The 27,319-nt window shown below is 32.9% G+C and overlaps 1 protein-coding gene and 1 long non-coding RNA gene across 2 annotated transcripts in view; one reads left to right on the top strand and one right to left on the bottom strand.

Moving 5' to 3' along the window:
• The window catches only part of LOC143055563 (uncharacterized), a 436,292-nt gene that overhangs the window by 360,585 nt on the left and 48,388 nt on the right, over positions 1-27,319 (bottom strand). The window lies entirely within an intron of this gene.
• LOC143055111 (uncharacterized) lies at positions 118-27,302 on the top strand. The gene is made up of 11 exons (XM_076228254.1): positions 118-223; positions 2,369-2,417; positions 4,133-4,320; positions 9,029-9,343; positions 13,827-14,132; positions 14,736-14,956; positions 17,101-17,203; positions 21,723-21,806; positions 22,843-24,288; positions 26,191-26,292; positions 26,389-27,302. The coding sequence occupies exons 1-11, from the start codon at positions 118-120 to the stop codon at positions 27,300-27,302; spliced, it is 3,834 nt and encodes a 1,277-aa protein (XP_076084369.1).

Raw genomic sequence — 27,319 nt, 5'->3', positions numbered from 1 at the left:
GAAGTTTTATTTGAATTTATAGATAACATGGATATCCTAACCCAAATTTACAGAGCCATGTGTGCAGTTTGTCCATTCAGTTAACAAGAGCGACAAGATAGAGGGAGCCTGTTGAGTATGGCAGAAGCTGGTGGAGATGTGGTTCCATCAGTAGATGAGGCCGACAAGGATCCATATCTTAATAGTCAGACAGATTTAACGTCAGTGTCTAGTTCTGAGACAGGTATTTATTGATGTTATAAATTTTCTTTACAAATACAAAAAGAGTTAGTTAAAGTCGATACCAAAATTTCAAATTTCAACCTGAGGAAATCTAAAAACATCTGTAAGTCTTTCCCTCTAAAACTACTAGTTTATTTTACACCAACAATTTTCAGTATGTCCTTAGAGTATCTTGTTTGTAAATTATATTTAATTTCCTCAACAACCCAACAAAATGAAAAATACAAAAGTATAAGGATAAAATAAACATCTTGAAAATTATTATAGACTTGATAGAAAGAGAATAAAAATACTAAAAAGTCAAGATCATATTTGCAGTGCATACTTCGTTTCAGTAATCTGTCATCTATGATATATTCCCTTATACTTGAAATAAATCTTGTCCTTTGACAACATTGATAGGATTGGAACCAACGTTGACCAAAAATGTGGTATGGGTGTCTTTCGCCATCTTGGATTGTAAAAAACAGAGAACCTAAGGTCCAGATTGTCTATCAAGTTAGCAAAATTGGATGCAGGAATGCAGATATTTAATGTCAATTTTCATTTAAAAGAACCAATTTATAAGAATATAGCTTAGGATTATTAATATTTACAGGTGTAGATTATATCTTTTTTTTTAATGTTTTAAACTGGCATTTTCAGAGGAGGTAACTCTGAAACAGTGCATTTTAGGAATTTTTCTATTTTGTATTTTAGATGGAAAACATGTACGGTGACCCTATGTGTTCTTATGATAGTCTCAAAGCATTGTCTGAGAGCTATCTTTTTTTAATTTAATTTACAATTTTATCATTTTGTTTAGTTTCTAATCACAAAATGGTGTTTTTTTCCTGTAGAATCCATACAAAATGTATCAATTTGTCATCATCTGTAGCTTGTGAAAATGCACATTGCCCTATCGTTTTTATTATATTTTTGAACATCCATCAATAAATACGACGTTTTTGCAAAGTATGAACCAATTTCTATCATTTTTATTTTAGACTCCCATACTACCATAAGTTGCTACACCATCCTTTTATACAATGATGTTACTTTCTACTTAACATGTCAGCTGAAATCAGAGTTATTGCCCTTCAATGAACACTTTTATCCTGTTTATGCTCCTGTCCTAGAAGAAGCGGTATTAAGTTTTACACTTGTCCGTCTGTACATCAAAAGTCCAAAAGTTTTTCACTTTAAATTGTCTCAACCAAATGTTATGAAACCTTTACTCAATTTTAATTACCACAAAACACGGATCAAGTACAAATTTGGGTAGCATGTCTTCAGTTATGCCCACTTATAACTTTATGTGAATGCAAATGGGGGCATCATATGTGTCCAATGTACATATTTCCAATTTATTTTTAATTTGCGGTCGCAACTATAATATAGCTACATTTTGCATATCAACAATTTTTTGGTAACTAAGAACTACAAATAGTCAATATTGGTATAAAAAAGGGACGAAAGACACCAGAGGCACCGTCAAACTCATAAATCGTCAATAAATTGACCACGCCATGGCTACTGGGCGACGTCCGAGCCAGTTTCCTGTTAGATCTTTGTAAGTTCATGCAATTTAGGTTTTGCTACTGGGCGGATGATGTCATCGGGAACAAATATTCCACCAGCAGAATCATCGACCCAGTGGTTATTAGAGAGAGACGAAAGACACCAGAAGGACAGCCAAACTCACAAAACAAAAATAAACAGAAAACGCCAAGGCTACTGGGCAACGTCCGAGCCAGTTTTCTGTTAGATATTCGTAAGTTCATGCAATTTAGGTTTTGCTACTGGGCTGATGATGATATAAATGTCAGTTACTGTCCATGAATGACCCTTTCTGAGTTGCAGGATTGAGTGAGACACTCATGGAAGGCCAAGGTCGCTAAAGCCCATAGTACTTTCTCAGTTTCCGGTTAAACCTATAATAGATATAAACTATGAACAGTAAAAAAATATCTTTTGAGCTTGGTATATTTATTATATTATTTATTGCTACCACAATTTTTTATTTTTATATTATTTTTTTCAGCAAATGATGTATTGATCGAGAAAGGAATTTAAATATATAATAACTAGATTCTTGAGTTTCTACAAAGTAATAAGTAACTGTGTAGAACTAAATAATAAGTATGAGTATTTTTTATTTTTATAGCAGAATTTGAAGGGAGAAGTACACATATGGGGTCAACCGAGGCTCAACCGTAAGTTGTTTTGCTATCCCAGTGATTTATTATGTTGGTTATTAACTGAACATTTAAAATGATTAAAGTAGTGAAAACCTTCTGTAATGACAGATCACACAGTGTGTTTTTATTTGATGAACCCGTTTATAGCAGTATTTCATTGCGAATAAGAAGTGAAGTACACATTTATGAATTATGCTAAAAATTAAAGATAGTTTCTCCAAACACTGCATAACAATCAGAATATTAGAATTTCGCAGAGTTCACAAAGTTGCACGATCAAATAATCTAAACTAATCCTAAAAAAATTTAAGAGGACAAACGTTAAATTTCCAATATGTTGATTGACATGAACATGTATTACAGTAAGAGTTTTCAGAGACATACAGTGAAACATGTTTTTTGGGAGGGGTTATTCTGTATTTAGGGTGTTACTTATAAAAATAAGGATATGTGGTAAGCAATAATATGCAATCGTATAACCTTCAAAATATTTTGTCGAGAGCTATAAATGGCAAACATTAAATTTTCAAACAATTCACTAAGGAAAACAGACTGTCTAATTTATTACAAAACAATTTATGAAAACCAAATACGACAGAGACGAACAAAAGACAACCACTCAAATATAGGCACATAAAAATGTGGCGATGTTGAACATCTTTGTGAGTCCTTGTTGGCAGCATCATCAAAAATTTGTAAATTGTGTTAAGGGCAGTGTAAGGGAAGCAGACATACCATTACCATAGAGGTTATCTGGCCCTGCACTATCTGTCATTGACTATAAACTTTAAAACTTCTCTTAAGGTCACATGAAACTTGAATGATTGTCTTCTCGGTACTTTTCTATCCCAAATTCATGTATTTGGTTTTGATGTTATATTTGTTATTCTCATCGGATTTTGTCTAATGCTTAGTCTGTTTCTGTGTATGTTACATTTTAATGTTGTCTCGTTGTTCTCCTCTTATATTTGATGCGTTTCCCTCAGTTTTAGTTTGCTACCCCAATTTTGTTTTTGTCCATTGATTTACGAACTTTGAACAGGGTATACTACTGTTGCCTTTATTTACTTACACTAATACGATGTTAAAACTTAAGCCACCGGACAATGCAAGTGCAAGGCACAAAGTGATGACAGAATTTTAATCAGACGTGCACTACCCGTTATAAGAAATAAATTATTCGAAACGATCAAATTACATGCAACGAATCATTTAACAACTGTTTTAAAGGACAACAGCTTAGTTAACACAAGGGAAGGCATGTCAAATATATCAAGCTTGATCAATTCACTTAATTGTTATTTGCTCGGTTTTTAAACTATAATTTGATAAATAAAATGTCCTACCAGTAATCACTGAATGAAAAACTATTTGTCGATAATACGTTATAGAGACATTGGAATTGTAATAAATATAAATATGTGCAAACAGAACTTTTTTCAGTTTATATACAAAAATTAGTTTAGTAATTTCAATAATTTTGAAATCAAAATTACAGGAAACTCCTTTTATATGACTAAAGTTAACATGTTGTGATTTAAAGGGTCACCACTAATGATAAATTCATGATATGTGGTAAAAGCATTGGTACTAATTATTTCGTACAGATTATTTGGTTCTGCCCACTATGTCATGGTCTATTGAAGTTGAAACTTTAGACTAATTTGCATGTTAACAGTAAGTCTTTAATTCAATTTAGAGGGATCGTCATTTGATATTTATATTAACAGAATACCAACAGAAGAAGATCACCTTTTACAAGCAGCCTTTAATGTCCTCTATACTGTACCCAGGGCTATTGAACACTTCATCGACAGAGAATATAAAGGTGGTTTTATCAAAGCTATCCGTGATCATAAAGATAAACTAAAGGCCAAACTCAGAACAGAAGAATGGGATTTACTCACCAAAATAATAGGTATATTATCAATCTTACAGACATCGTTGTCATAAAGTGCAGAAAAAACGAAAGAATAAGTGAAGTTAAGTGACAACTGTCAATTGTATATTTTTTTTTAAGACCTCAGATACATTTATTGAAAATCACTTGAATATAATTAACCTTGTATAACCCAGGGAAGTATACACAAGGGGCCTGTGTTACAATGACTCATCGTCCAGGGATAAACGATAAACTCTATTATAAAAAAATCTATCTTATATGTTTTGCACACATAAACTATACATTCATTTTAATTACACAGACATAGTTTGTGTATAAAATATTTATAACATTCTATCATAAATAAAATACATCAAAAGTCCACAAAAGACACATTACAATCTACACAACAATTAAACTTTACTTAGAATTGACATTTAATTTTTTGTACTTTTAACACCTGCATTACATTGTAATGTGTCTGTCAGTGATGTAATAGGTAACATGCTCGACATTTTAAATGCGCGTATTTCATATTTCTATTGTTGGATGTATAATGTTCTAAAAAGGAAAGGAAAGTAAGTACAAATTGATAAGTCACTTACTAAAGATTTATTATTAAGTTTTATTTCAGCTGCAATTTTTTTTTATAAAACAATGATTTATCTTTAGATTCAATTAATAACATTAACGGTACCAATTTTCCTGCCCTAGATGCGCATTTCGACAATACATGTCTCTTCAGTGATGCTCGTGGCCAAAATATGTAAAATCCAAAGCTTATATAAAAGATGAAGAGCTATAATCCAAAAGTTCCAAAAAGTATAGCCAAATTCGTGAAAGGAATCAGAGCTTTAATTTGCATGAGGGAGATACATTCCATAATTTATAATAATTTTTAACATTTTGTAACAGCAAATTTAATAACACGAAAAATCCGTATTTTCATGCCAGTACTGCCCAGTTCTCGTTTTGCATATGATATCAATTGACTGGAATTAAACTTTTAGACTGATATTTGATTATATTCCTACATTTCCAAATAATCCATTTAACTGTATTCATAATCGTATTAGTTATGACATTGTAATTGTTGGTGTATTCGTTCATTCCTAAGTTCTTCGCTTCAAGGAATATATACTGTGTTATTAAGTACATTATATTTTTAAGCGCATCAAAAATATGTTCCCAAACAACATTTATAGTGTTACAGCTGTGAAAAAGGTGTGTGACAGTTTCGTTTTCTATTTTACAAAACGGGCATTTATCATTATTTGATTTCCTGATTATGAATAGTTTTTGCTCCGTATAAATAATGTTATGAACAATTTTCCAGCTATTTATTTTTTTTTTGCCTTCTTTGGGGACACGAATTATACTGAATATTCCATTTTATTTGACAGTTTGAAACGATATCTAAGTTTAACGAATATTGGATTAATTTCAAAGATATCTCACTTGGTATTACTACGTTATTCTGTTTATCGTAGAATGCAAATGTATCTTTATTGTAATAGTCATTTTATGGAGATTCGGGATCAACGTGGACGTTTTTAGTCTGTCCTTGATCAATTTTGGAATAGCTAATTTTAACCTTGTCCATTCCGAAATCCAGTTTCTTTTATCATGAAGGCTATTGTATATAAAGTTGTCGCTTTTGATATTTTTCGTTTCTTCATCCCAAATATCTTTTATTGCATGAATTCCACTTTTTCCGAAGTAAGCAAAACATTTAGGTTTTTTGTTGTTTTGAATGTTTATGTTTCCAAAACGTTGTTGATTTAGGTATTTTGGAAAGTTTTCCATTTGTAATCCTTTTAAATCCAAACACTTTGTTAAAGAATTATCATAATTATATTTGATATCAAACTTCTGTGGTAATCATTTGGCTACTGTGTTCCAGTTATCAGTTTTTGATCTTGAAATCTTTTGCATACTTTTGATTTGTTTGGATTTAATGAACGAGTCTATATTGATCAAACCAATCACCCCTTCCTTTACTAGTTAGCAACACGTCCCTTTTAATTAAATTTACTTTTCCCTCCCATATAAAATTCCACATGACATTGTATATTTCTTTTTATATTTTTCAAGTATACCTCGCATTTCGATTTCGAACCCTATTTTAGATATAATCAATGCTTATAATATTTAGATCCTGCCCTTCAATGGTAGGTCACGAGATTTCAAAACCTCAAGACACGCCTTTTAAAATCTTCTTTATTTTTTCTAACCCTATAGCTTCTATATCAACATTGTATCCATGCATGACTCCCAATGCTTTAATTTGTTCACTTGACCACCTATTTTTTTATATTTTGTTGTTTTATTTTTAAGAATAAACCCCAACAGCCTTTTCATAGTTTATCTTAGCTCCCGATGCTTTTTCTTATATTTCTAAAACCTTAAATGTTTCCTCGATTGAATCCTCTGTTCTATAAAGAAAAAATGTGTATCGTCTACAAATATGTTAATCTTAACCTCTGTCTTTTCATTTTCTTTGTTAGGGTTGAGTAAATGTATCCCTTGAATTTTTGAATAAGCCATCGGCTCTGCTTGTAAAATGTATAGCATCGGCGATATTGGACAGCTCTGACTGATTGATCTAGAAATTCGGACGGATCTTGATTGAAAACCGTTAGTCATTAAACACATTTAAGCATTTTTTTTTAAACATGATAACCCATTCCTGAAAAGTTTCCACAACTTGAATTGTTTCTTACCATGCATCTAACCATTCCCATTCTGCATAGTCAAAAGCTTTTGTTTGGTCAAGAAAAAGATTTCAAGAATGTTTCAAAAGTATTTTTGAATAGGTAGGTTTTAATCATACCATTGTTCATTTTCCAATAACCCGGGCATCTTTCTGGTTCGACGATGTTCATAGTAATTGTTACGCCGTCAAAATAATTTTTGCATTGTTTAATCTACAATCGATAGTGAATACATAATCTATTCTCGAGTATGATTGGCCCCTTGAAAATTTGTATTGTTTTTGTTTGGATATCTGAGATGCCAAATGTCCGTCAGTTCATTTTTTTTTCAATGAAATTATTTAGTTCATAATTTCCAACATCGTCCCGCTTGGACATATGTTTTCTTTCTAACTTCCTATTTAGACACCAATAAAATTCTCACCTAACGTAATTCACAATATCATTTTCTTTATTTATTTGTAACTTTTTAAAGCAATGTTTTCTTTCTATGCCATTATTAGGGGCGTAGACATTAAAAATTCGAACAGTTTCGTTTCAGTCTAATTTGAATTCAACTATTAATTTCCTTACCTCTACATCTTTATATTTTTCAGTAATGTTCAAATCTAAATTTGGTTTCACTGAAATTGCTACCCCTTTGGAAAAGGAAGACTCTTTACACCAAAAACTTAACCCTCCCCATTCTTTTTTTCCATTCATTTTCTACAAATTGTGTACATTGAGTTTCCTGCAAAAATTTACAATCACAATTCTTTTACGGACACCATTGACATAATGCATTTCGTTTTGATATATCTCCCATATACCATTCGCGTTTAATGAAACTAAACGAATAGACATACTTTATGGGAAAAAATAAATATGGATATTATTGTCTTCCGAAATCTGCATATTTACTTTGCTGAACTGTTTCATGTATGTAATACAACATAATAAAAGTCCAACTCTATCTTTAAATAAATATATAATCTGTAGATTTATAAATAAAAACAAATCAACAGATTTTGCTTTTCAAGCAATAGTTTCAATTTACACGTATTTTACATTGAAGTTATTCAAAATGATGACAACACTGGGTAATCATTCAAGTAAAATATAACAAGACATACATTTAAACTTTTATTGAAATTGGAGGAATGACATCATAGGTCACCACCCCAAAAATGGTGGCTAAATGGGAATGAGATAAAAAAAATACCTTTTGGTACCAATATGTCTTGAAATCAATCTAGGTCTCAATGGGTAACCATATTTGCATCTATTTTCCTAAATAAAAAAACTAATAATGATAATTGGACAATAATTCTTCTGTAAATAAAAATTGCAAATTGAATTGCTTTTAATCTAATGGAGTAAATCAAAGATCATATACACTCATATCATTTGAGAAGAAATGGACAATTTTTTTTTATCTTTCATGAAATGTAAACAAAATCCTTATTTTTGATAAAATATAGAAACAAAAATATAGGACGAAAATAGGGTAGCGAAGAAGAAACAAAGATAAAAAAGATGAATTTGAATAAAATCTCATTTAACATTGGAACTTTAAAATAAAAAAAAAACATTAGTGAGGTATGAGGGTTGTCCCAAGTTAGGAAGATCTGGTCTTTGTTAGTCTTGTATGATTTCTAATTTTAGTTTCTTTTGTAAATTTGGGAGGTTAGTCTTACGTCAATTGTTACTGAACTAGTTCATATTTTGTTTACAACTTAACACATTTTTTTCCTTACCAACGTTATGCCTACAAATGGTAAAATGAAATATACATGCTAACTTTTCAAAATATTTCATTGGAGATTTTAATCGCAAGACGACCTAATACTCCTTTTATTTTGTCAAAAATGTTGCATAAGGTTGATTTCTATTCTCATTTTAAAAAAGACACCATGGCGGACAAAATGTTCATATGGTCAATTTGTAGACTTTTATTATGATGTAAAACAGGACACTACAGTGGTCAAAACCATCATTATATCTAACTAGACTGCCATGGTTACATCATGGTTTTTTTTTTCTTTTTCCAGTTCACCACAGATTGTACCATTTCTATGATCATATGATACAAGACACCATTCTAGATAATGAGGTCCTTGATCTACTGATTTCTAGATGTATCCTAAGGAAAGAAGACAGAGCAGAAATAGAACATCATCCCAGACAATCTGACCGCAACAAATGTATCTTAGACCTTCTAATCCAAAGACCTCAAGATTGCTTCGATGTATTATTAGCCGTTCTCAGGGAGTCTTCTACTGTTTCTAAAGACCTGATAGATTGTATGGAAGGTCAACAACTCTCCCATTATGAAGTTCTTTCACAGTCCAACGTTAAATCATGTAGTGAGTATTAAGGATGTACTTAGGTGAGGTGAGGTGAAAATTAATAAATCAAGAATTTAAAATTGATACTATTAGCCGGTAGAGCATGCGTTACAGATAAAAATAAGCTAAAAATATCCATAGGTCATGGACCTCCTTTTCGAGATATTTGAGATTTAAAATATGGCGGGAAAAGGCTGACTCGGACTTTTACCTATGTTTGCATTGGTATTATTTGGTTCTCAAACCAAAAGAAAGAAAATCAAGAATCTTCTAAAATTTCGGTAAATTACCTTTAATGAGCTATTAAGTCTTATATGAAAAAATAAATGGGTGCTATGGGGCAAAATATTTTACCTTGTTTTGTATGGAAAAACACCAAGGAGTCCGAACATTTGCCACGAATTCCAAAACCTCACCTAAGTACATCTTTAAGTTTACATGATGATTATTTGTATGAACCAGGGTGTCTGGTAAATAGATGTCAATGCGACAAAATAAGTTGACTGGGAGATCAAACCTTTTCTTTTTTTAAACAAGTAGGTGTATTTTGTAAGAAATTCAGATCTGCTGGGCACATATTTCTTGTTCAATGATACTTTGATTTTCATATGAACGTATACTGTTATCACATTCTCGGTCTTCATCTTCGTTTAAAGACATTTGGTTGCTTGATAACAAAAATGGGTAGCAGTGTATAAATCTCTATGAAATTAAACCAAAATGTTCCATTCTACAAAAGAAAGGTTAGGAATGATTTGAATTATTATTGTCCTAACTGCTAAACTAGGTTCATTTATCACGATCAAGACATGTAAAGCATTCAGAAGACAGGCCTGACTCGTTTGACAAGAACGTTTGGGGTGGTCTACCTTGCTGATCATCGATTTGACATTATACCCGATATTTTTTTACATGTGAAAAACTGTCGGGTAAGGATCGAGAAGCCAGTCACTCGAAATGAGATATGTAGTAGCAGTCGAACTGATTGTGGGAAAATCGTGTAAAGATCAATTTTGGTCGGAATGCAAATATTTCAACGATCGCAACTCGATCATTGCGACTTTTGCACAACTTACATCTCAATCAACGCTAACCTTTTTGATCTGTTGTCCAGAGAAACTTGACCAATGCCCAGTCTCGTCCAGATCACTGCGACTTCTTTTATTTTCATTCCTCGACAATATACCCGATCTCTACGTGACCAAATTCGACCCCACTTCAACATCTACTCGGTCAATTACGCGTACATATGACTGCTACACGATTCTGTATACGGTGTTCAGAGCTCAAAAACATATTGGCACTGTTTATTTATAACACACTATAAAGGCATTATACAAAAAATTAACTCCACAAAAATTCATCCATGTACTTCTTCCTTTTACATTTGCAAGGATAGATACAATTGTTAAAGATAAGTAAAAGATACCAAAGGAACTTTCAAACTCAAAGGTTGAAAACAAAACGACTCAGTCATGGCGAAAAACGAAAATCGACGAGAAGACAAACATCACTCTTCTAAAACAACATCGAAAAATGAAAACTAAGCAACACTAAACTAAACAAAAATTGGGATGATCTCAGGTTTTTCAGAATGGAAGTAAATTCTGTATTTACTTAGGATTAAATTTCTACTTTTGGCTATATTGTCGGGAAATATGTAACATCTGTACCCCCCTTTTTTTGCTAAATATCTAGTAAATATATACTGGTTGCTGCCATGGATACACCAAAAATAAATTATCTTTAATCTATAATTACTAATATCAAATCTATGGAAAGTACATACATATGCACATTTATGACACTAACAATAATCTTAAAATTTGTAAGTAAGCAAGGAAAAGAGTATGGTTAAATGTATGTGTATTGCTATCTATGCGTAAACAAATCAAATCAGGTGGTATTATTTTCAAGATAGGAGCAGTGAAAATTCAAATAACATATCAGCGTCCACTCTGATGAAGTTTTTATAACTATGTTCGGTCATCTTTGTTGAGCTCCTGTACATCTCTCATTCTGCGCATACAGTTGTCGACGTGTGTGCCGTTGTCTCTTCTACATTTCTTGATGACTACGTATTTGCCCTTGTAAAACTCTCTTCAAGCTCCGTTACATTTATTAACCTGTCTCTCTGGAACTCTTACCACTTTTTTTACAAATCCAAATGCGTTATTTTCATATAAATATCTTAAATATATGATTTTACTCAGACTTTCTGTAAACTACTGGATCTAACCAAATGAATAGAGAATGCCCTCGCTTGCATATTACATTATAAAGAGTCGTTACTCAAGAACGCTAAAATATACGCCATCCAAACTCGCTCTTGATTTGTTGTGTATGGTACATTATGATTGATGCAAAATAAAGTTAGAAAACGGAAACTAACTGTCGGGACGTTTTGAATGTCTGGAAGTACCTATCAGCCACATTTGCCTATATTCCAGGACCCAACACATCGTGTTTCTGCAGTACAGAATAGGACAAACTCTATATTATTCCGTGGCTCATATGAAGAGGGGTGCTTCATCGGGGGTCCTAACCCAATCCTTCATGTTGTTAACTATACACCACCATTTGGTGGTTTTGGAAATAACTCCCTACATTTCGCATTGCGAAGTAGTTTTTTATAATGTTTTCGTAAAGCTTTATTTATATTTCCTAACGAAAAATGATATTTAGTGACAAATAATAGTGGTAGCTGCTTGCCATATTCTAGTTTAAAGCGGAATAATTCTTGTCGTTCGATATTGAGAGCCGATTCACAGTTACGAAGTATGTCATGCTCCTTAAAAAAAATTAAGATGGCTTTAGATTTTACAAAGTGTATCTTTTAAATTCTGCGTGTTATAATTCCGGAGAAGACTGTTGGGTTATGCATAGACGTCCTATCTAAATATTGAAACGTATAAGTAGGTTTGGTGTAACAGGGCATAACAAAATCAGACGTTGTCTTTTACTGATATTGTACTTATATGACCGATTGCCGACTATCCCTACGACCCCAATACGACCTATATTCCTGGTCTGGTCGAAATCCGAATGACATCGAGTATATTTACGTTGGTATAGTTAGTCGAGTAAATATCGTGTAGTGATCGAAAATTGGTTGGAATAATCGAATACATCTTCAATTAGTGGTCGGGTTGGAGTCGTGATTGAGTCATTAAGAAGTCGTAAATGGTCGAGTTAAAGTCATGTAAAATCGGATAGCGGTCGGGTAGGAGTCGTAAACAGGCCCGATTAGGAATTTGCTCACGCTTGGTCCATAGGGTCTTGAATCAAAGTCATATGAAACTTCAAATTAAAAAAAAGTTGAATATATATGTGTTATATACCTGCATGTTTTACTAGTGTATTATAAAAGTGAGAATGAAAGTTGGGAATGTGTTCAAGATAAAGGCAACAGTAGTATACCGCTGTTCAAACTCATAAATTCATGGACAAAAAACAAAATCGGGGTTACAAACTAAAACTGACGGAAACGCATAAATATAAGAGGATAACAACGACATAACACTACAATGTAACTAACAACCTGACCACACAGAGCATAACATAACAGTCAAATGCCTTCAAAGGGTCTTTTACACCGCCAGGAAATTCCTCAATCCAGAATATGAAACCTCCGCTCCGAACTCGCCAAATGCAAGTAAGAATTGTATTTGTCAAGTCCAGATTCAATAGAACTCGCCATTTTGGCTAGTGACACTTTTTTGGCGTTTTTGCATCAACCCAGCAAAAAACATCTTTAACCGTTATCCATGACTTCTGTATAAACAGGAACCAGATGATACATATTATGTAACAGGTGTTCTGATCGGCTAGATGACTATTATATAAAAAACTTAATCTAATCAAAATATGTTTTATCAGATACATACATTTACTTTCACTTTCCCTTTGGCAATATATTTTTATTAGATATATTTTGAAGATTGAATAAAGAGTTAATTTCTTCATGGTCTGATAAACTGTAAATAAATACTTAGTTCTAATAAAGGATACTAGAAAGGCAATATTAGATAAGATTCTTATTCATTCAGCTTTTAAATAACATGAAAGGAAGTTAAATGACCAAGCACTTCTAAATGAGAAGCCATTGAAACAAAAAAATAAATAAAAACTATCAAAGATACTCTCTAACAAGCTTCAAACAAATATATAATAAAGTTATTTCTGAAAAAAAAGTTTATTAAATATATTAAGGTATGAATAAAATGGCAAGTTCAACATGTTAGAACCTTACCGATCTGGCAAGTCGGATTTCAATTTGGCGAGTTGAAATAAAAAGCTGCTCCATTTTAAACATTTATTTATAATCTTGAACACTTTTATAGATACAAAATGTAAATCAACAGTTAACACGAACATTATAACATGAGCAAATATCTTAATGATACTAGTTGCACAACAATCTTCTTGTAATTAAGTGTCAAATGATCCAAATGTCAAAGCTTTATTTAATATGACAGTACATTACTTATCTTAAATTTAGTTACAGGATTCCATTCAGTCAGGTTACAAAAGAACTACCACAATCTGACTCAGAATTTGTCTAATACAGAAAGCATCATTGATTCATTAATATCAAAGGGAGTATTAGATTCTGATGATCGTGCAGGAATAAATACCAGTGGCATACAAGCCAAAATAAATAGAAAACTTATTGATCATATAAGAAGTAAGCAAGATTATCTGTTTTTCCTGAATGCTCTCAAGGAGGACCCTGTCAATGCAAAGCTTGCTTCTGACTTGGAATCAATAAATGTTACACAAGATGAATTAAAGTTACTTGAAACAGGTAATTTTCTGAACTTTTGCTGAATTGTTATTAAAACACCATATGATAACCAATGAGACAATTATCACGCCAAATACCAAAAAATGCGAAAGTACATGTGATCAACTAAAGGTCACCGTATAGCCTTCATCAAAAGCAAAACCCATACCATATTGTAAAACATAGGTCAAACAAGAAAACCTTATTTACTCTCAGATAATAAACAAAACAGGAATACGACAGACCTGCATGAACCACTAATAGCATAATTGTAGGTGATCTCATATAAAACATTGAAAAGAAAAGTGATCAATTCTGATTTAAATTTTACCGAAGTTAAAATAATGATGTCCATACTTCTCAAGCTTATTTGGAGCTCCGTAGATTTTGACTGTTTCTGTTCTCCAATTGTCACCAATGACATTATTTATTTTCGAGACAAAACAAATGAACTAGTTAATTATTTATCAAGAACGGTATACTATTTCTTAATGGTCGTATAACTACTAGTAACAAGAGTGTGAACATCCAACATATTAAAATTTCAATATAGATATCACCACAGGTTTTGTTTTCAAACAGGATCTGAACTTAACAACATTTGAAAGACACTTTATTTTACAGGAACCACAGTACCACAGCTAACAAACAGATTAGGATTCCAGACACTAGTTACATTAGTGTCTATGGTTAAAGAAATACGGATTTCAGATACAGAACCAGAGAGCCATGATACCAGATTAGCAGCAGACTTATATAGACTACAGTCTTGGTACAAAAAGATCATAAAAATGACAGCTATGGATTCACAGCAATATCAACAATTTGTTCAAACAGTAAAAGCAGTAAGTTTTTTTCGAAAGTTTACATAATAGTTATCAAAGGTAGTAGGATTATAATTTAGTACGTCAGACGCGCGTTTCGTTTACATAAGACTCACCAGTGACGCTCATTTAAAATGTTTTAAAAGCCAAAAAAGTAATAATAGGAAGAACATTGACATATATGTGATGTTTACAACAAATGTTATCATAATACTCCAAAACTACAAGGCCAATTAGGAATCTGGTTTAGCTAAATATGAATGTAAGATTTGTTTACAAAAACTTCTCATTTATTCAATGTAAATCAGCTGTTTTAATCCAATATTAATTGCGCTAATATAAATAGAAAAAAAGAAGATTTGGACACATACAGTAACAGCTATAGGTCACCGTACGGCCTTCAACAATGAGCAAAGCCAATACAGCTCAGTCAACTATAAAAGGCCCAGAAATCATACATGTAAAACAATTCAAACGAGAAAACTAACAGCCTAATTAATGTACACAAAATTGAACGAAAAACAAATATGTAACACAGCAAGAAACCTTAACCAACCACTGAATTACAGGCTCCTGACTTGAGACAGGCACATGCATACATAATGTGGCGGGGTTAAACATGTTAGCGAGATCCCAGCCCTAACCTGGGACAATAGTGTGACAGTTCAACATAAGAACGAACTATAAACATCAGTTGAAAAAGGCTTAACTCAGCATATGGATACAAATAGAAATGCATGTAACGAAAACATGAAGACGTCACCATGGTCACCGGGTACTGGTACATCCCAACAACAGAAAGATACTAAGTACGGATCTGAGAATACTTGCAGTTACTGACAGCTTGTTCTAAGCCAATAACAAGATAAAATACATGATCTTGTTTATTTTCAATTTGATCGCATACTGAAAATTAAGAATTATGCCACTTTTTAAATTTGCAAAGCACGAGCCTCTCAAGTCATCAGACACATTATTATTTTACTTTAGTTTGCCTCGTAAGAATTTAGGTTTCTAGATGACATTTGTAAGCAATTATGTTGGGTATGACGGGAACCTGTCTGTCAGTTTGCAGTTCAGAATGCAGAGGGTGACTTTGACAACTTTTTACGTGTCTTTAGGAGCGTTATGGACTTTTTATGTTTCATGCAGTTGAAACAAACATAGGATAAAAGATGGGGATGAGAAATGCTTTCATGTTTGAAATTGAAATTATTGTTTTTGTCTCGGGTCAACTAAGTTGAAAAAGCACCATTATCAATGTATTAGTTTGTAATAAGGACAAGTTTATGGTGAAACACAAGTAATATGACAATGATATTTGGAACGCAGTAGTTTTACCAGTGAAACACATCATTTTCCTAGAGATTGTTGACTTTAAATATTTTTCTTACTTTATATGTCGTAGTATGTGCTTACGTCAGTTCAAGTAGAATCATAAGTTGTATGTTAATGATTCTAGTATGCAATTATTTAAGCATTGGCACATCTCAATTCCATGGAAAATAGATTGCCCTCCCCTCAGTCATGGTCTATTGACTTTAAAACTCTTGCTTTAATTACATGTATCAGTTTGTGATAAGGTAAGTTGAAAGGGAAGTTTTAGTGGTATGTCAATGATATTTGATATGCAGATTTATGAACATTGGCACGTCTCATTTCCATAGAGATCGTGTGTGTCCTCCCTTCAATCATGATACAATGACTTTGAAAGTTTTGCATTATTAATATGTTAATAGATCAGTTTAAGAGGAATGACTAATGTTACATAGTATTAAGTCACTAATATTAGGTGTGCAGTTGTATTCGCATTTTGAAGTCTCATTTCCATGGAGATTGGTTAGCCCTACTGCTCATCATGGTTTGACTTTGAAACTTTTACATATTTTACAAATTTTAGTTAGTTTGAAGGGAACAATTTATAAGTCAATGGTATTTGGTATACAATTTTATAAGCATTGGCATTTCACTTTTCCATGTAGGCCCTGCAGATTCAGTCATGATTTTTTTACATTAAATGATTTGCATAGTTTACATGATGAAGTATTGCCTTTTCAATTTTAACATTTGCATTATACCATCAATATTACAAAGCGGGAGACATACCTCTGTGTCAATTGTTTATTTATAATCAATTTAATGGGATTTTTTTCATTTGTGAACAGATAATGGTAAGAATTGGTGGGAATAATGATCCTGGTGTTAAAGAAACCTCACTGGACACTGTGACGAAACAAAAAGTTCAGAAGATTCTACATGGTCTGAAAGGTAACCTTGTTATTTCTCAAAAAAGTTAACAAAAAAGTAACTTTTTATCCTTCACATCTTCTTTATGTCAATATTTAAACCATGCAAGATGAACTCATTGTTTTGGGGCAAAGGAGTAGGTCCGGTAAGGCCCCTTTTTGGCCCAAAAATATAACAGTTTACAAAATTGTTAAAATGTAAACTTTTAGTTATTTATTGGACAGATGAATGCTTCTGCTACATAAATATGGGCTGTTTTTGACAATACAATGCACATTTATCGGGTTGTAGCACCATTAAGTCATACTAAATTACTGAAATCCTCAAAATTCTATCATTTTAGTTAAATTTTAGACGGTTTCCGTGTAAAACGAAAGTGGCCGCATTCGTGTTAATCCTTAATATTGCAATTTAAGTTGTATTTTATGATAATACATAACATATATAAAGGTTGTGGATGAACAAGAATGCGGCCACTTTCATTTTTGACAAAAATAATCTGAAAAGTGACGTTTTTTGGCATATTTGAGAGATTTTTCATATTTGAGCTTCAATCGGATCGTTTTTAATGACTTAATCAATTAAAATCTTTCACATAAACTAATTGAATCAAGTGAAATAGACACTTAAGTGTTTAAAAAGTGGTCAAAATCTTTCGTCAGATGAAACTGAAATTTGAGGCCAAAATGAGTCCTTACCGGACCTACTCCTTTCACAATTCATGATAATTATCTTGTACACTTTATCAGATAGAGAAAAGAAATTAAAACAACACGTTGTGAATTTGTAATTTGAGTATTTGGGTTTGTAATACTTTTCTGGATTTACCTTCATCAGGAATGCTCATATCAGAATATTTGAAAGTCATGGATACGTTTGTATGTATAGAGACTGAAACAGTTGAAGAGCTTTTAACCTAAAAGAACCTTAAAAATTAGCCCAAATCCATCAAAGAAAAATTTGCCTGAGGAAGTTGAAACCGTATTTCAAAATTTATCAACAACTTTAGAAAGGTTAAAGTTAAGTGATAAGGTCGGTTTATCGGTAATATGTTGTATTTGAAAAGATTGTGACGTTGTCAGCTTCTTGGTCGTTATTGTCCAAGGACATTTGGTTTCTAGTTAAAAACTTGAAAATTCGTCTATGAATCGCTATAAAATTGGACTACAAGGTTCCATACCAAAAAATGAAGGTTTTCATTGATTTTTGGGGTTATATCCCTAACTGTGTAGGAAAAAGGGACCCATGTATATGCTGAATCTAACAATGCTTTTAGATTTTGTAATTTTGGTCCCAATGTTTTAATTGGTTCACATTGAGGTCCAAAAAACTTTGTTTGATTTAATCAAAAGTTGAAATATTGGGTTTTGATATGCAGAATCTTCCGGCAAGTTTTTCAGAATTTTTATTTTGAGGCCTGTTTTCAAATAGGTCCACACAAAGGTCCAAACGGTCCAAACACATTTTTTTGTTTGATTTTATAAAAGAAATTGAATTATTGGGGTTATTTGTTATGCTGAATCTAATCGTGTAATGAGATTCTCTATTGTGGGAACTTTTTTTTTCATTGGTCGACATTGAGGTTCAGAGGGTCCTAAATTAAAGTTATTTCTATTATAACATAAACTGACTTCAAGGGGTTCTTTGTTATGCTGAGTCTAATCATGTTTTTAGATTTTGATTATGGGCATAGTTTTCAATTTGGTCCAAAATCAACATTTAACAGAAACTATTGGATTTCAACAAAAATTGAATATATTTGGTTCTTTAATATGCTGAATCTTGAGTTTAGATTTTGGTTCCCGTTCACAAATTGATCTGCATCTAGAGGGTAAAATTTAATGTTTGTTTAATTTCATGAAAAATGCTTTCTAGTGTTTCCTTGATATACTGATTCTAACCAAGTATTTAGTTTTGGATATTGGAAGATACAAGGTAAATGGCAAACTTCACAATTTTTTAGTTCTTAAACGACATGTGTCAGAAACTATACTATGTCAAATATTCAATCACACTAAAAATTCAGAGCTTCAATGTAGCTTTTATACTTGCCCAAACTGTTGAGGGTTCGACCTCTGCGATCGTTTGGGCATTTTATTGTGATTTAGTCTGATTTCCAAAAATAATAAGCATTTTCATGGTGTATTGTTCAGTGTTAAGTGTCCAAAGTTTGGTCATCTTCTCAGATAATATAAGTAATATTTCAACAAAATATGGTGTATGGAATGAATATAAGGTATGGATGTCTGTTTAGCAGGGTTCGTCTGACCGTTACCTCATTTTCATGGTTAATTGTTCAATGTTTGGTTTTCCTGGTTAATAGATATAGGAAAATGTGGTCTGAATTTTAGTTACTTTAAGCAATATGTCAACTTTATTTGATGTATGGAATTATTCTGAGGTGTACCTGTCTGTCTGGTATATATCGTTTGACTGTTACCTCGTTTTAATGATTCATTGATCATGTTTCTTCTAGATACTATAATCAATAGTGTATATGCTAAACAATGTTTGTATGGTGTACATGTCTGTCTGGCATATATAATTTGACCTTGACCTCATTTTTAACGTAAATGTTGTCATAATCTTGTTAAGATTTTTGTCAGCCCTGCGATGGAAGTTGCAGTATGCCAGACATACGGGATTACTATTTAGCGGCTGTGATGTATGAACTATTTGTATACAGCTTTTTTTTTCAGATGGTAGATGATCTTGGTGCTTCCTACCTTGTTTTCAAGTACAAACATTCTGTCTGTCATACGTCCTCTGTCATTGACTTTAGTTTTATGGTTCAACAACTGCTTAAACAAAATCTAGTTTCTTTGAAGCCGATCCATCATACAAAGTGACGGCCAGCAGGGGACTTTGTTTAACATAGGACCTTATGGGATTTTAATTTGATATTCTTACTGTGATTCTAACTACTTTATATATTTCCCATTTATACCTTACTTTAAACGACTCACTAATTAAATTTTAAAAATGTACTGGCCATAAAATGTTAAAATCATAAGAAAGACCAAATGCTCTTCTAATCTCAGGCATTGATGGGCCATAGCCAGATTTTGAATAACAATTTGGAATATTGTGTGTTTTGGTACTCTTGATCATCGCTTAAATCAACAACAACGGATTAGTCTTTAGTAGACCAAGTATGTGCATGTTTTATGTCAGGATCCTATAGGTCAGTGGATGTCGTTTGTTGCTGTGTTGCATATTTGTTTTTTGTTCATTTGAATACACACGTTTACGTCTGTCAGTCCGTTCCTCTATTCGTCCGTCTGTCATCATCATGTCGGATAATCACTCAAAAACTCTTGAACCAATTAGGATGAAACTTTCTATTGACGTGAGCTCCCTTTCGATTTTCATATGTTTTAGATTTTAAGTGAGCTTTGTTTTGTATTTTTCATTTAAAAGGGGGAATTTTCGGACAATAACTCAAAAAAAAATTCACCAATTTTCAAAACATTTTGTTGAATTGTTAATAGCTGTGCTCTTTCTATTTTTATAAATTTTAGATTATTCGTTTCGGAGTAATGTAATTTATTCATAAAAAAGTGTACTTCCCAGTTTTCGGACAATGCCGTGAGCATGCAGCCATCATGAAACTGTGGTGACTGGCTTATATCTATTAAGATAACTTCCCTTTAGTTTTCATGAATTGCTGATATGACATTGAGAAGTTATTGAACTTTATTAATTTCGGGGCCTTTTATAACTGACTATGCGACATGGGCTTAATTGGCTCATTGTTGAAGGTCATACAATGACCCATAGTTGTTTATGTATCGTTTGGTCTCTTGTGAAGAGTTTCCTCGTTGACAATTATACCTTGACTTCTTTTTTAGGGTTGTAAGCCATATAGTTTTACCTTTGACTGTCCTTCCAACATTCTGTCATTCCGTCAATCTGTTATTCCTTTATTCCTTCATTCCGTCATTCCATCATTCCGTCATTCCGTCATACCATCATTCCGCAAGAAACCAATACACACCATTTTTTTTCTAATCGCCTTCAGATATTGGGTTTATTTTTGGTATATGATTTAACCATGATGAGTTACAGATCAAGTTTAAATTACGTTCCACTCTGCTAGTTTTTGCATAAATGTTAGGCTTTAGGCTTTGATAAATTGTTGAAATTCAGATTTTGTAGTGATTTTTATATGTGAGTCTACCATGATGAGTTACAGATCAAGTTTATGATAAGTTCCGCTAAACTGCTTTTCATGTCGTTTCATCACTTCTTAATATATCTCTAGTACATCCACTTCCTCTTTGCTGATAGTTTGAAATTTACCTTCTCATTGATCAAGGAAATTGTTCATCAAATTAAGTATTGATACTATCCATGCATGTTTTTGTCCACATGTGTTGTTGAAATTGCAGATTTTTTAACTTTTTGAGACGGGGCTATTCGTGTTGTTTCGACACATCTAGTTATATAAACATGTTTCTAATAATAAATTTATTTAGTTCATTTTCCTTTATGTAATTCACCGAATAACTTTATAATCAAAATTCTTTTATAATTTCAGAAAAAGAAGAAAATTCAAGTCTTAAAGAGAAAATAATAAAAATGAAAACTGAGCTGGAAGAAGTTATTCCAAAGAATATTAGAGGTATAATATTAGTTCATGTATTTGATATCTTTACAACAACAGCAAAAAATGCACCCATGCGACCTTTGGAAATGCTTAGCAGCTATTTATTTTTAATATTTGGTCAGTTCAAAGCCTTTTAACTCTGCCATAATTTGTCAGTTGTCGAATTAGTCTGAGAATAATATAATGTTAGAGGAAGATGACATCTGACATTGACTAACTCAAGGTCAAAACGTGATTCAAGGATCGACAACATAATGAATAGACATAGTCTTTTGAATGATTTTATAATAACTTACATGTTTATAGAAATGTTCAGTGGTATACAATCTGTTATTGTCTTGCTATAAAGTTTATATTTTGAGGGTTTTTTTAAACAAGCAGATGTGGTATGATAGCTAATGAGTCAAGTGTCCTCTAAACCTTTCAAGAATTATTAAACCGATACTGTATATTAAGGTATAAAAGTTCACAAATAACATACACCATAGACTAAATCCACTATAAAGAAAATATTTCGAGTTTTTTTAAAAGATTTTATAAATTGATCCTCTAAAGCACTAACACAAATGCAGGTCACCAGCAAGCTGCTACAACAATTAAACCCCATACCGTTTATTAAAAGTTCCTGCAATGACACAATATATATGAAATAACATTCACCAAAGACAAAGGGAGCTACCATTTTGGGAAGGGGATGGGTGAGGTCTATGATGAAATTTGAAAAAAAGGCAATACAGAAATTTTGAGTAAAAAAAAAGACAGGACAGAAGTTTTGAGTAAAAAAAAAGCAGGATTAGCAACTTGGCAATAAAAAAGGCAGGATGTGAAATTATGTATAAAAAGTCAGGATAAAAAAGGCAGGACCAAATAAAGTAAAAAATTAAAAGACAGGACCGAGATTACAACAAAAACAAATACAGGACACAATGTTTTATCCTAACCCCCCATCAAATGGTAGCTTCCTAAGGTTACAATATTTTAAATGATAATGCATAATTCATATAAATAGGGATTGTTTGAATTCTTATTAGCTACTCATATATTGTTTTAGATCAGATACATGCACAAATGAAAGACTGGGAAACAAAAGATAAAATGTTTGTGACTACGCGAGCCAGTGATTATGTCATGGAACAGTTACAGGACAACAGTTGCTTGACATTAACTGCCCCATCAGGAGTAGGAAAATCATTTATTGCCAGACACACAGCACTTGTTTTACAGAAGAAAGGTTTTAATATAATACCAGTAGAATTACCAGCCGACATTAAAACTTATTATCAGCCTGGTAAACAGACAGTCTTCGTTGTGGATGATATTTGTGGAAATTTCACTGCGAATCAACAGCAAATTGACAACTGGAAACAATTGTTACCTGTGATTGACAGAGTTATTGCAGACAAATGTTGTAAGATTATAGTATCATGTAGGTTACAAGTATATAAAGATGATAAGTTTAATGCATTAGTGCCTTTTAAATCCTGTGAATGTAATTTAATATCAGAAAAGTTATGTCTTACATCTATAGAGAAAACAAATATAGCAAAAACCTATATAGGTACAAGCATGACAGATATTGATGATTTGTCTTTTAAATGTGATTTCTTCCCACTATTATGTTCCTTATATCACGAAAAAGAAGATGTAGATGTCAAAGAATATTTCAAAAATCCGTTTGATGTCTATAAAAGAGAATTAGACAGGTTAAGTGAGCATGGTGATGAAGGAAACTATAAACTGTGTAGTCTTGCTTTATGTGTTCTCTCTAATAATCAACTAAATGAGAAATGGTTCCAGGGTAAAGCGACAGATGAACAACGACGGATCATAAATGACACATGTGAGGCTTGTGAGTTCAACAGTATACCAAAGCCAAAACTAAAGAAAGCACTTGACACTCTAGATGGTACATTTATCTTTAAACAGAATGGTATTTATAAAACTGTACATAATAAACTATTTGACTTCCTTGCTCATTACTTTGGTCATAAAATGATTGATTGTTTGATAGATCACGGTGATAGTGGTTTAGTACATGAACGGTTCTGTTGGCAGACATCACCAGATGACAAGAAATGTAAAATAGACTTCATTATAGAAATACCAGATGATTTTTTAGAATCATATTTAAAAAGGTTGATAAAAGACTGGTTAGCAGGGAAGGTAGTAGCTGTATTGACTAACAATAATATGAAAGTATCATCATTCAGAGAAATGTTATTACAGAACATACTACAACTAGACCAGTCACAACAAGTAACATTAGCCAATACCAAGGATACAGCGATACCAAAAGAGGACTGTGGATCAGGTTCTACTCCACTGATACTAACTTGTTATTATGGTTACACTGATATGGTACAGTGGATGTTACATACTAATGTGGATATGGATCAGAGTAGAGATGATGGGGTTTCTGGTTTGCTCATGGCAAGTCAGGAAGTACATATTCATATAATAAAGATATTGTTAGAGAAGGATGCCAATGTTGATCTATGTAACAAGGACGGCTGGAGTCCTCTGAATACAGCAAGTCGTCAAGGCCATACTGAAATAGTAAAGTTACTGTTAGAGAAGAATGTTGATCTATGTTACAAGGATGGCTGGAGTCCTCTGAATACAGCAAGTTATGAAGGACATACTGATATAGTAAAGTTACTGTTAGAGAAGGATGCCAATGTTGATCTATGTCACAATGGTGGCTGGAGTCCTCTGAATACAGCAAGTCAGGAAGGACATACTGAAATAGTAAAGTTACTGTTAGAGAAGGATGCCAATGTTGATCTATGTAGCAAGGATGGCGGTAGTCCTCTGAATACAGCAAGTAAGAACGGACATACTGAAATAGTAAAGTTTCTGTTAGAGAAAGATGCCAATGTTGATCTATGTAACAAGGATGGCTGGAGTCCTCTGAATACAGCAAGTATTAAAGGTCATACTGATATAGTAAAGTTACTGTTAGAGAAGGATGCCAATGTTGATCTATGTAACAATGGTGGCTGGAGTCCTCTGAATACAGCAAGTAATAAAGGTCATACTGAAATAGTAAAGTTACTGTTAGAGAAGAATGTTGATCTATGTTACAAGGATGGCTGGAGTCCTCTGAATACAGCAAGTTATGAAGGACATACTGATATAGTAAAGTTACTGTTAGAGAAGGATGCCAATGTTGATCTATGTCACAATGGTGGCTGGAGTCCTCTGAATACAGCAAGTCAGGAAGGACATACTGAAATAGTAAAGTTACTGTTAGAGAAGGATGCCAATGTTGATCTATGTAGCAAGGATGGCGGTAGTCCTCTGAATACAGCTAGTAAGAACGGACATACTGAAATAGTAAAGTTTCTGTTAGAGAAAGATGCCAATGTTGATCTATGTAACAAGGATGGCTGGAGTCCTCTGAATACAGCAAGTATTAAAGGTCATACTGATATAGTAAAGTTACTGTTAGAGAAGGATGCCAATGTTGATCTATGTAACAATGGTGGCTGGAGTCCTCTGAATACAGCAAGTAATAAAGGTCATACTGAAATAGTAAAGTTACTGTTAGGGAAGGATGCCAATGTTGAACTATGTAACAATTATGGCTGGAGTCCTCTGAATACAGCAAGTAATGAAGGGCATACTGAAATAGTAAAGTTACTGTTAGAGAAGGATGCCAATGTTGATCTATGTAACAATGATGGCTGGAGTCCTCTGAATACAGCAAGTCGTCAAGGCCATACTGATATAGTAAAGTTACTGTTAGAGAAGAATGCCAATGTTAATCTATGTAACAATGATGGCTGTAGTCCTCTGAAAACAGCAAGTAATGTAATGCATACTGATATAGTAAAGTTACTGTTAGAGAAGGATGCCAATGTTGATCTATGTTACAAGGATGGCTGGAGTCCTCTGAATACAGCAAGTTATGAAGGACATACTGATATAGTAAAGTTACTGTTAGAGAAGGATGCCAATGTTGATCTATGTCACAATGGTGGCTGGAGTCCTCTGAATACAGCAAGTCAGGAAGGACATACTGAAATAGTAAAGTTACTGTTAGAGAAGGATGCCAATGTTGATCTATGTAGCAAGGATGGCGGTAGTCCTCTGAATACAGCTAGTAAGAACGGACATACTGAAATAGTAAAGTTTGTGTTGGAGAAAGATGCCAATGTTGATCTATGTAACAAGGATGGCTGGAGTCCTCTGAATACAGCAAGTATTAAAGGGCATACTGATATAGTAAAGTTACTGTTAGAGAAGGATGCCAATGTTGATCTATGTAACAATGGTGAATGGAGTCCTCTGAATACAGCAAGTAATAAAGGACATACTGAAATAGTAAAGTTACTGTTAGAGAAGGATGCCAATGTTGATCTATGTAACAATGGTGGCTGGAGTCCTCTGAATACAGCAAGTAATAAAGGTCATACTGAAATAGTAAAGTTACTGTTAGAGAAGGATGCCAATGTTGAACTATGTAACAATTATGGCTGGAGTCCTCTGAATACAGCAAGTAATGAAGGGCATACTGAAATAGTAAAGTTACTGTTAGAGAAGGATGCTAATGTTGATCTATGTAACAATGATGGCTGGAGTCCTCTGAATACAGCAAGTCGTCAAGGCCATACTGATATAGTAAAGTTACTGTTAGAGAAGGATGCCAATGTTAATCTATGTAACAATGATGGCTGTAGTCCTCTGGAAACAGCAAGTAATGTAGGGCATACTGATATAGTAAAGTTACTGTTAGAGAAGGATGCCAATGTTGAACTATGTAACAAGGATGACTGGAGTCCTCTCAATACAGCAAGTTGTAAGGGGCATACTGATATAGTAAAGTTACTGTTAGAGAAGGATGCCAATGTTGATTTCTGTAACAAGGGTGGCTTTACACCACTGATCACGGCATGTACTAGTAACAACATCAGTATAGCACAGCTGTTAATAAAACATAAACCAAACGTAGATGCACAGACCTTTGATGGTGGTAGTGCATTATACTTCAGTGTAAACGGTGGAAACCTAGAGATAACACAGTTACTTCTAGAGAACAATGCTGACTGTAATATATGTGGCCCTAATAAACAGTCTATAATAGATACAATAAAAAATGATCCAACAAAAACATTAGATAAATATAAACAGGTTTGTTTTGATAGTCTCATCAAGAATGCATTACAACATGTAGCAGATTATATAAGTAAGAAATCAGTAGATTATGTGTTTGATGTGGAAGCTGGCTCTTCTCCATTACATATTGCTTGCTTTATGGGTAGGATAGATGTTGTGCGTTCTCTCCTGGACCACAATGCTACCATAAATATAACAAACGAAAATGGAACGACATCATTATTCTTTGCATGTGAATTAGGACATGAGGATATTGTACGTTTGTTATTGGATAAAGGTGCAGATACACAGCTCTGTAGACTAGATGGGAAATCTCCTTTAGACATCGCAACAGATAATGGTCATACATCTATAGCTATCCGAATGATTGTAACAGAATACATGAAGAAGTAGTAAAAACAGACTTGATG

Source organism: Mytilus galloprovincialis, chromosome 12 (assembly GCF_965363235.1).
Source record: "Mytilus galloprovincialis chromosome 12, xbMytGall1.hap1.1, whole genome shotgun sequence".
Classification (NCBI taxonomy): domain Eukaryota; kingdom Metazoa; phylum Mollusca; class Bivalvia; order Mytilida; family Mytilidae; genus Mytilus; species Mytilus galloprovincialis.
The sequence above is the reverse complement of the archived record's forward strand: the minus strand, read 5'-3'. Positions and strand labels throughout refer to the sequence as shown.

Coding starts and splice junctions, on each gene's coding strand:
- LOC143055111 (XM_076228254.1), top strand. CDS start 118: ATGGCAGAAGCTGGTGGAGATGTGGTTCCATCAGTAGATGAGGCCGAC. Junction 21,807..22,842: donor TATTCCAAAGAATATTAGAG/GTATAATATTAG, acceptor ATATTGTTTTAG/ATCAGATACATGCACAAATG. Junction 24,289..26,190: donor GGATGCCAATGTTGATCTAT/GTAACAAGGACG, acceptor CTCTGAATACAG/CAAGTAATAAAGGTCATACT.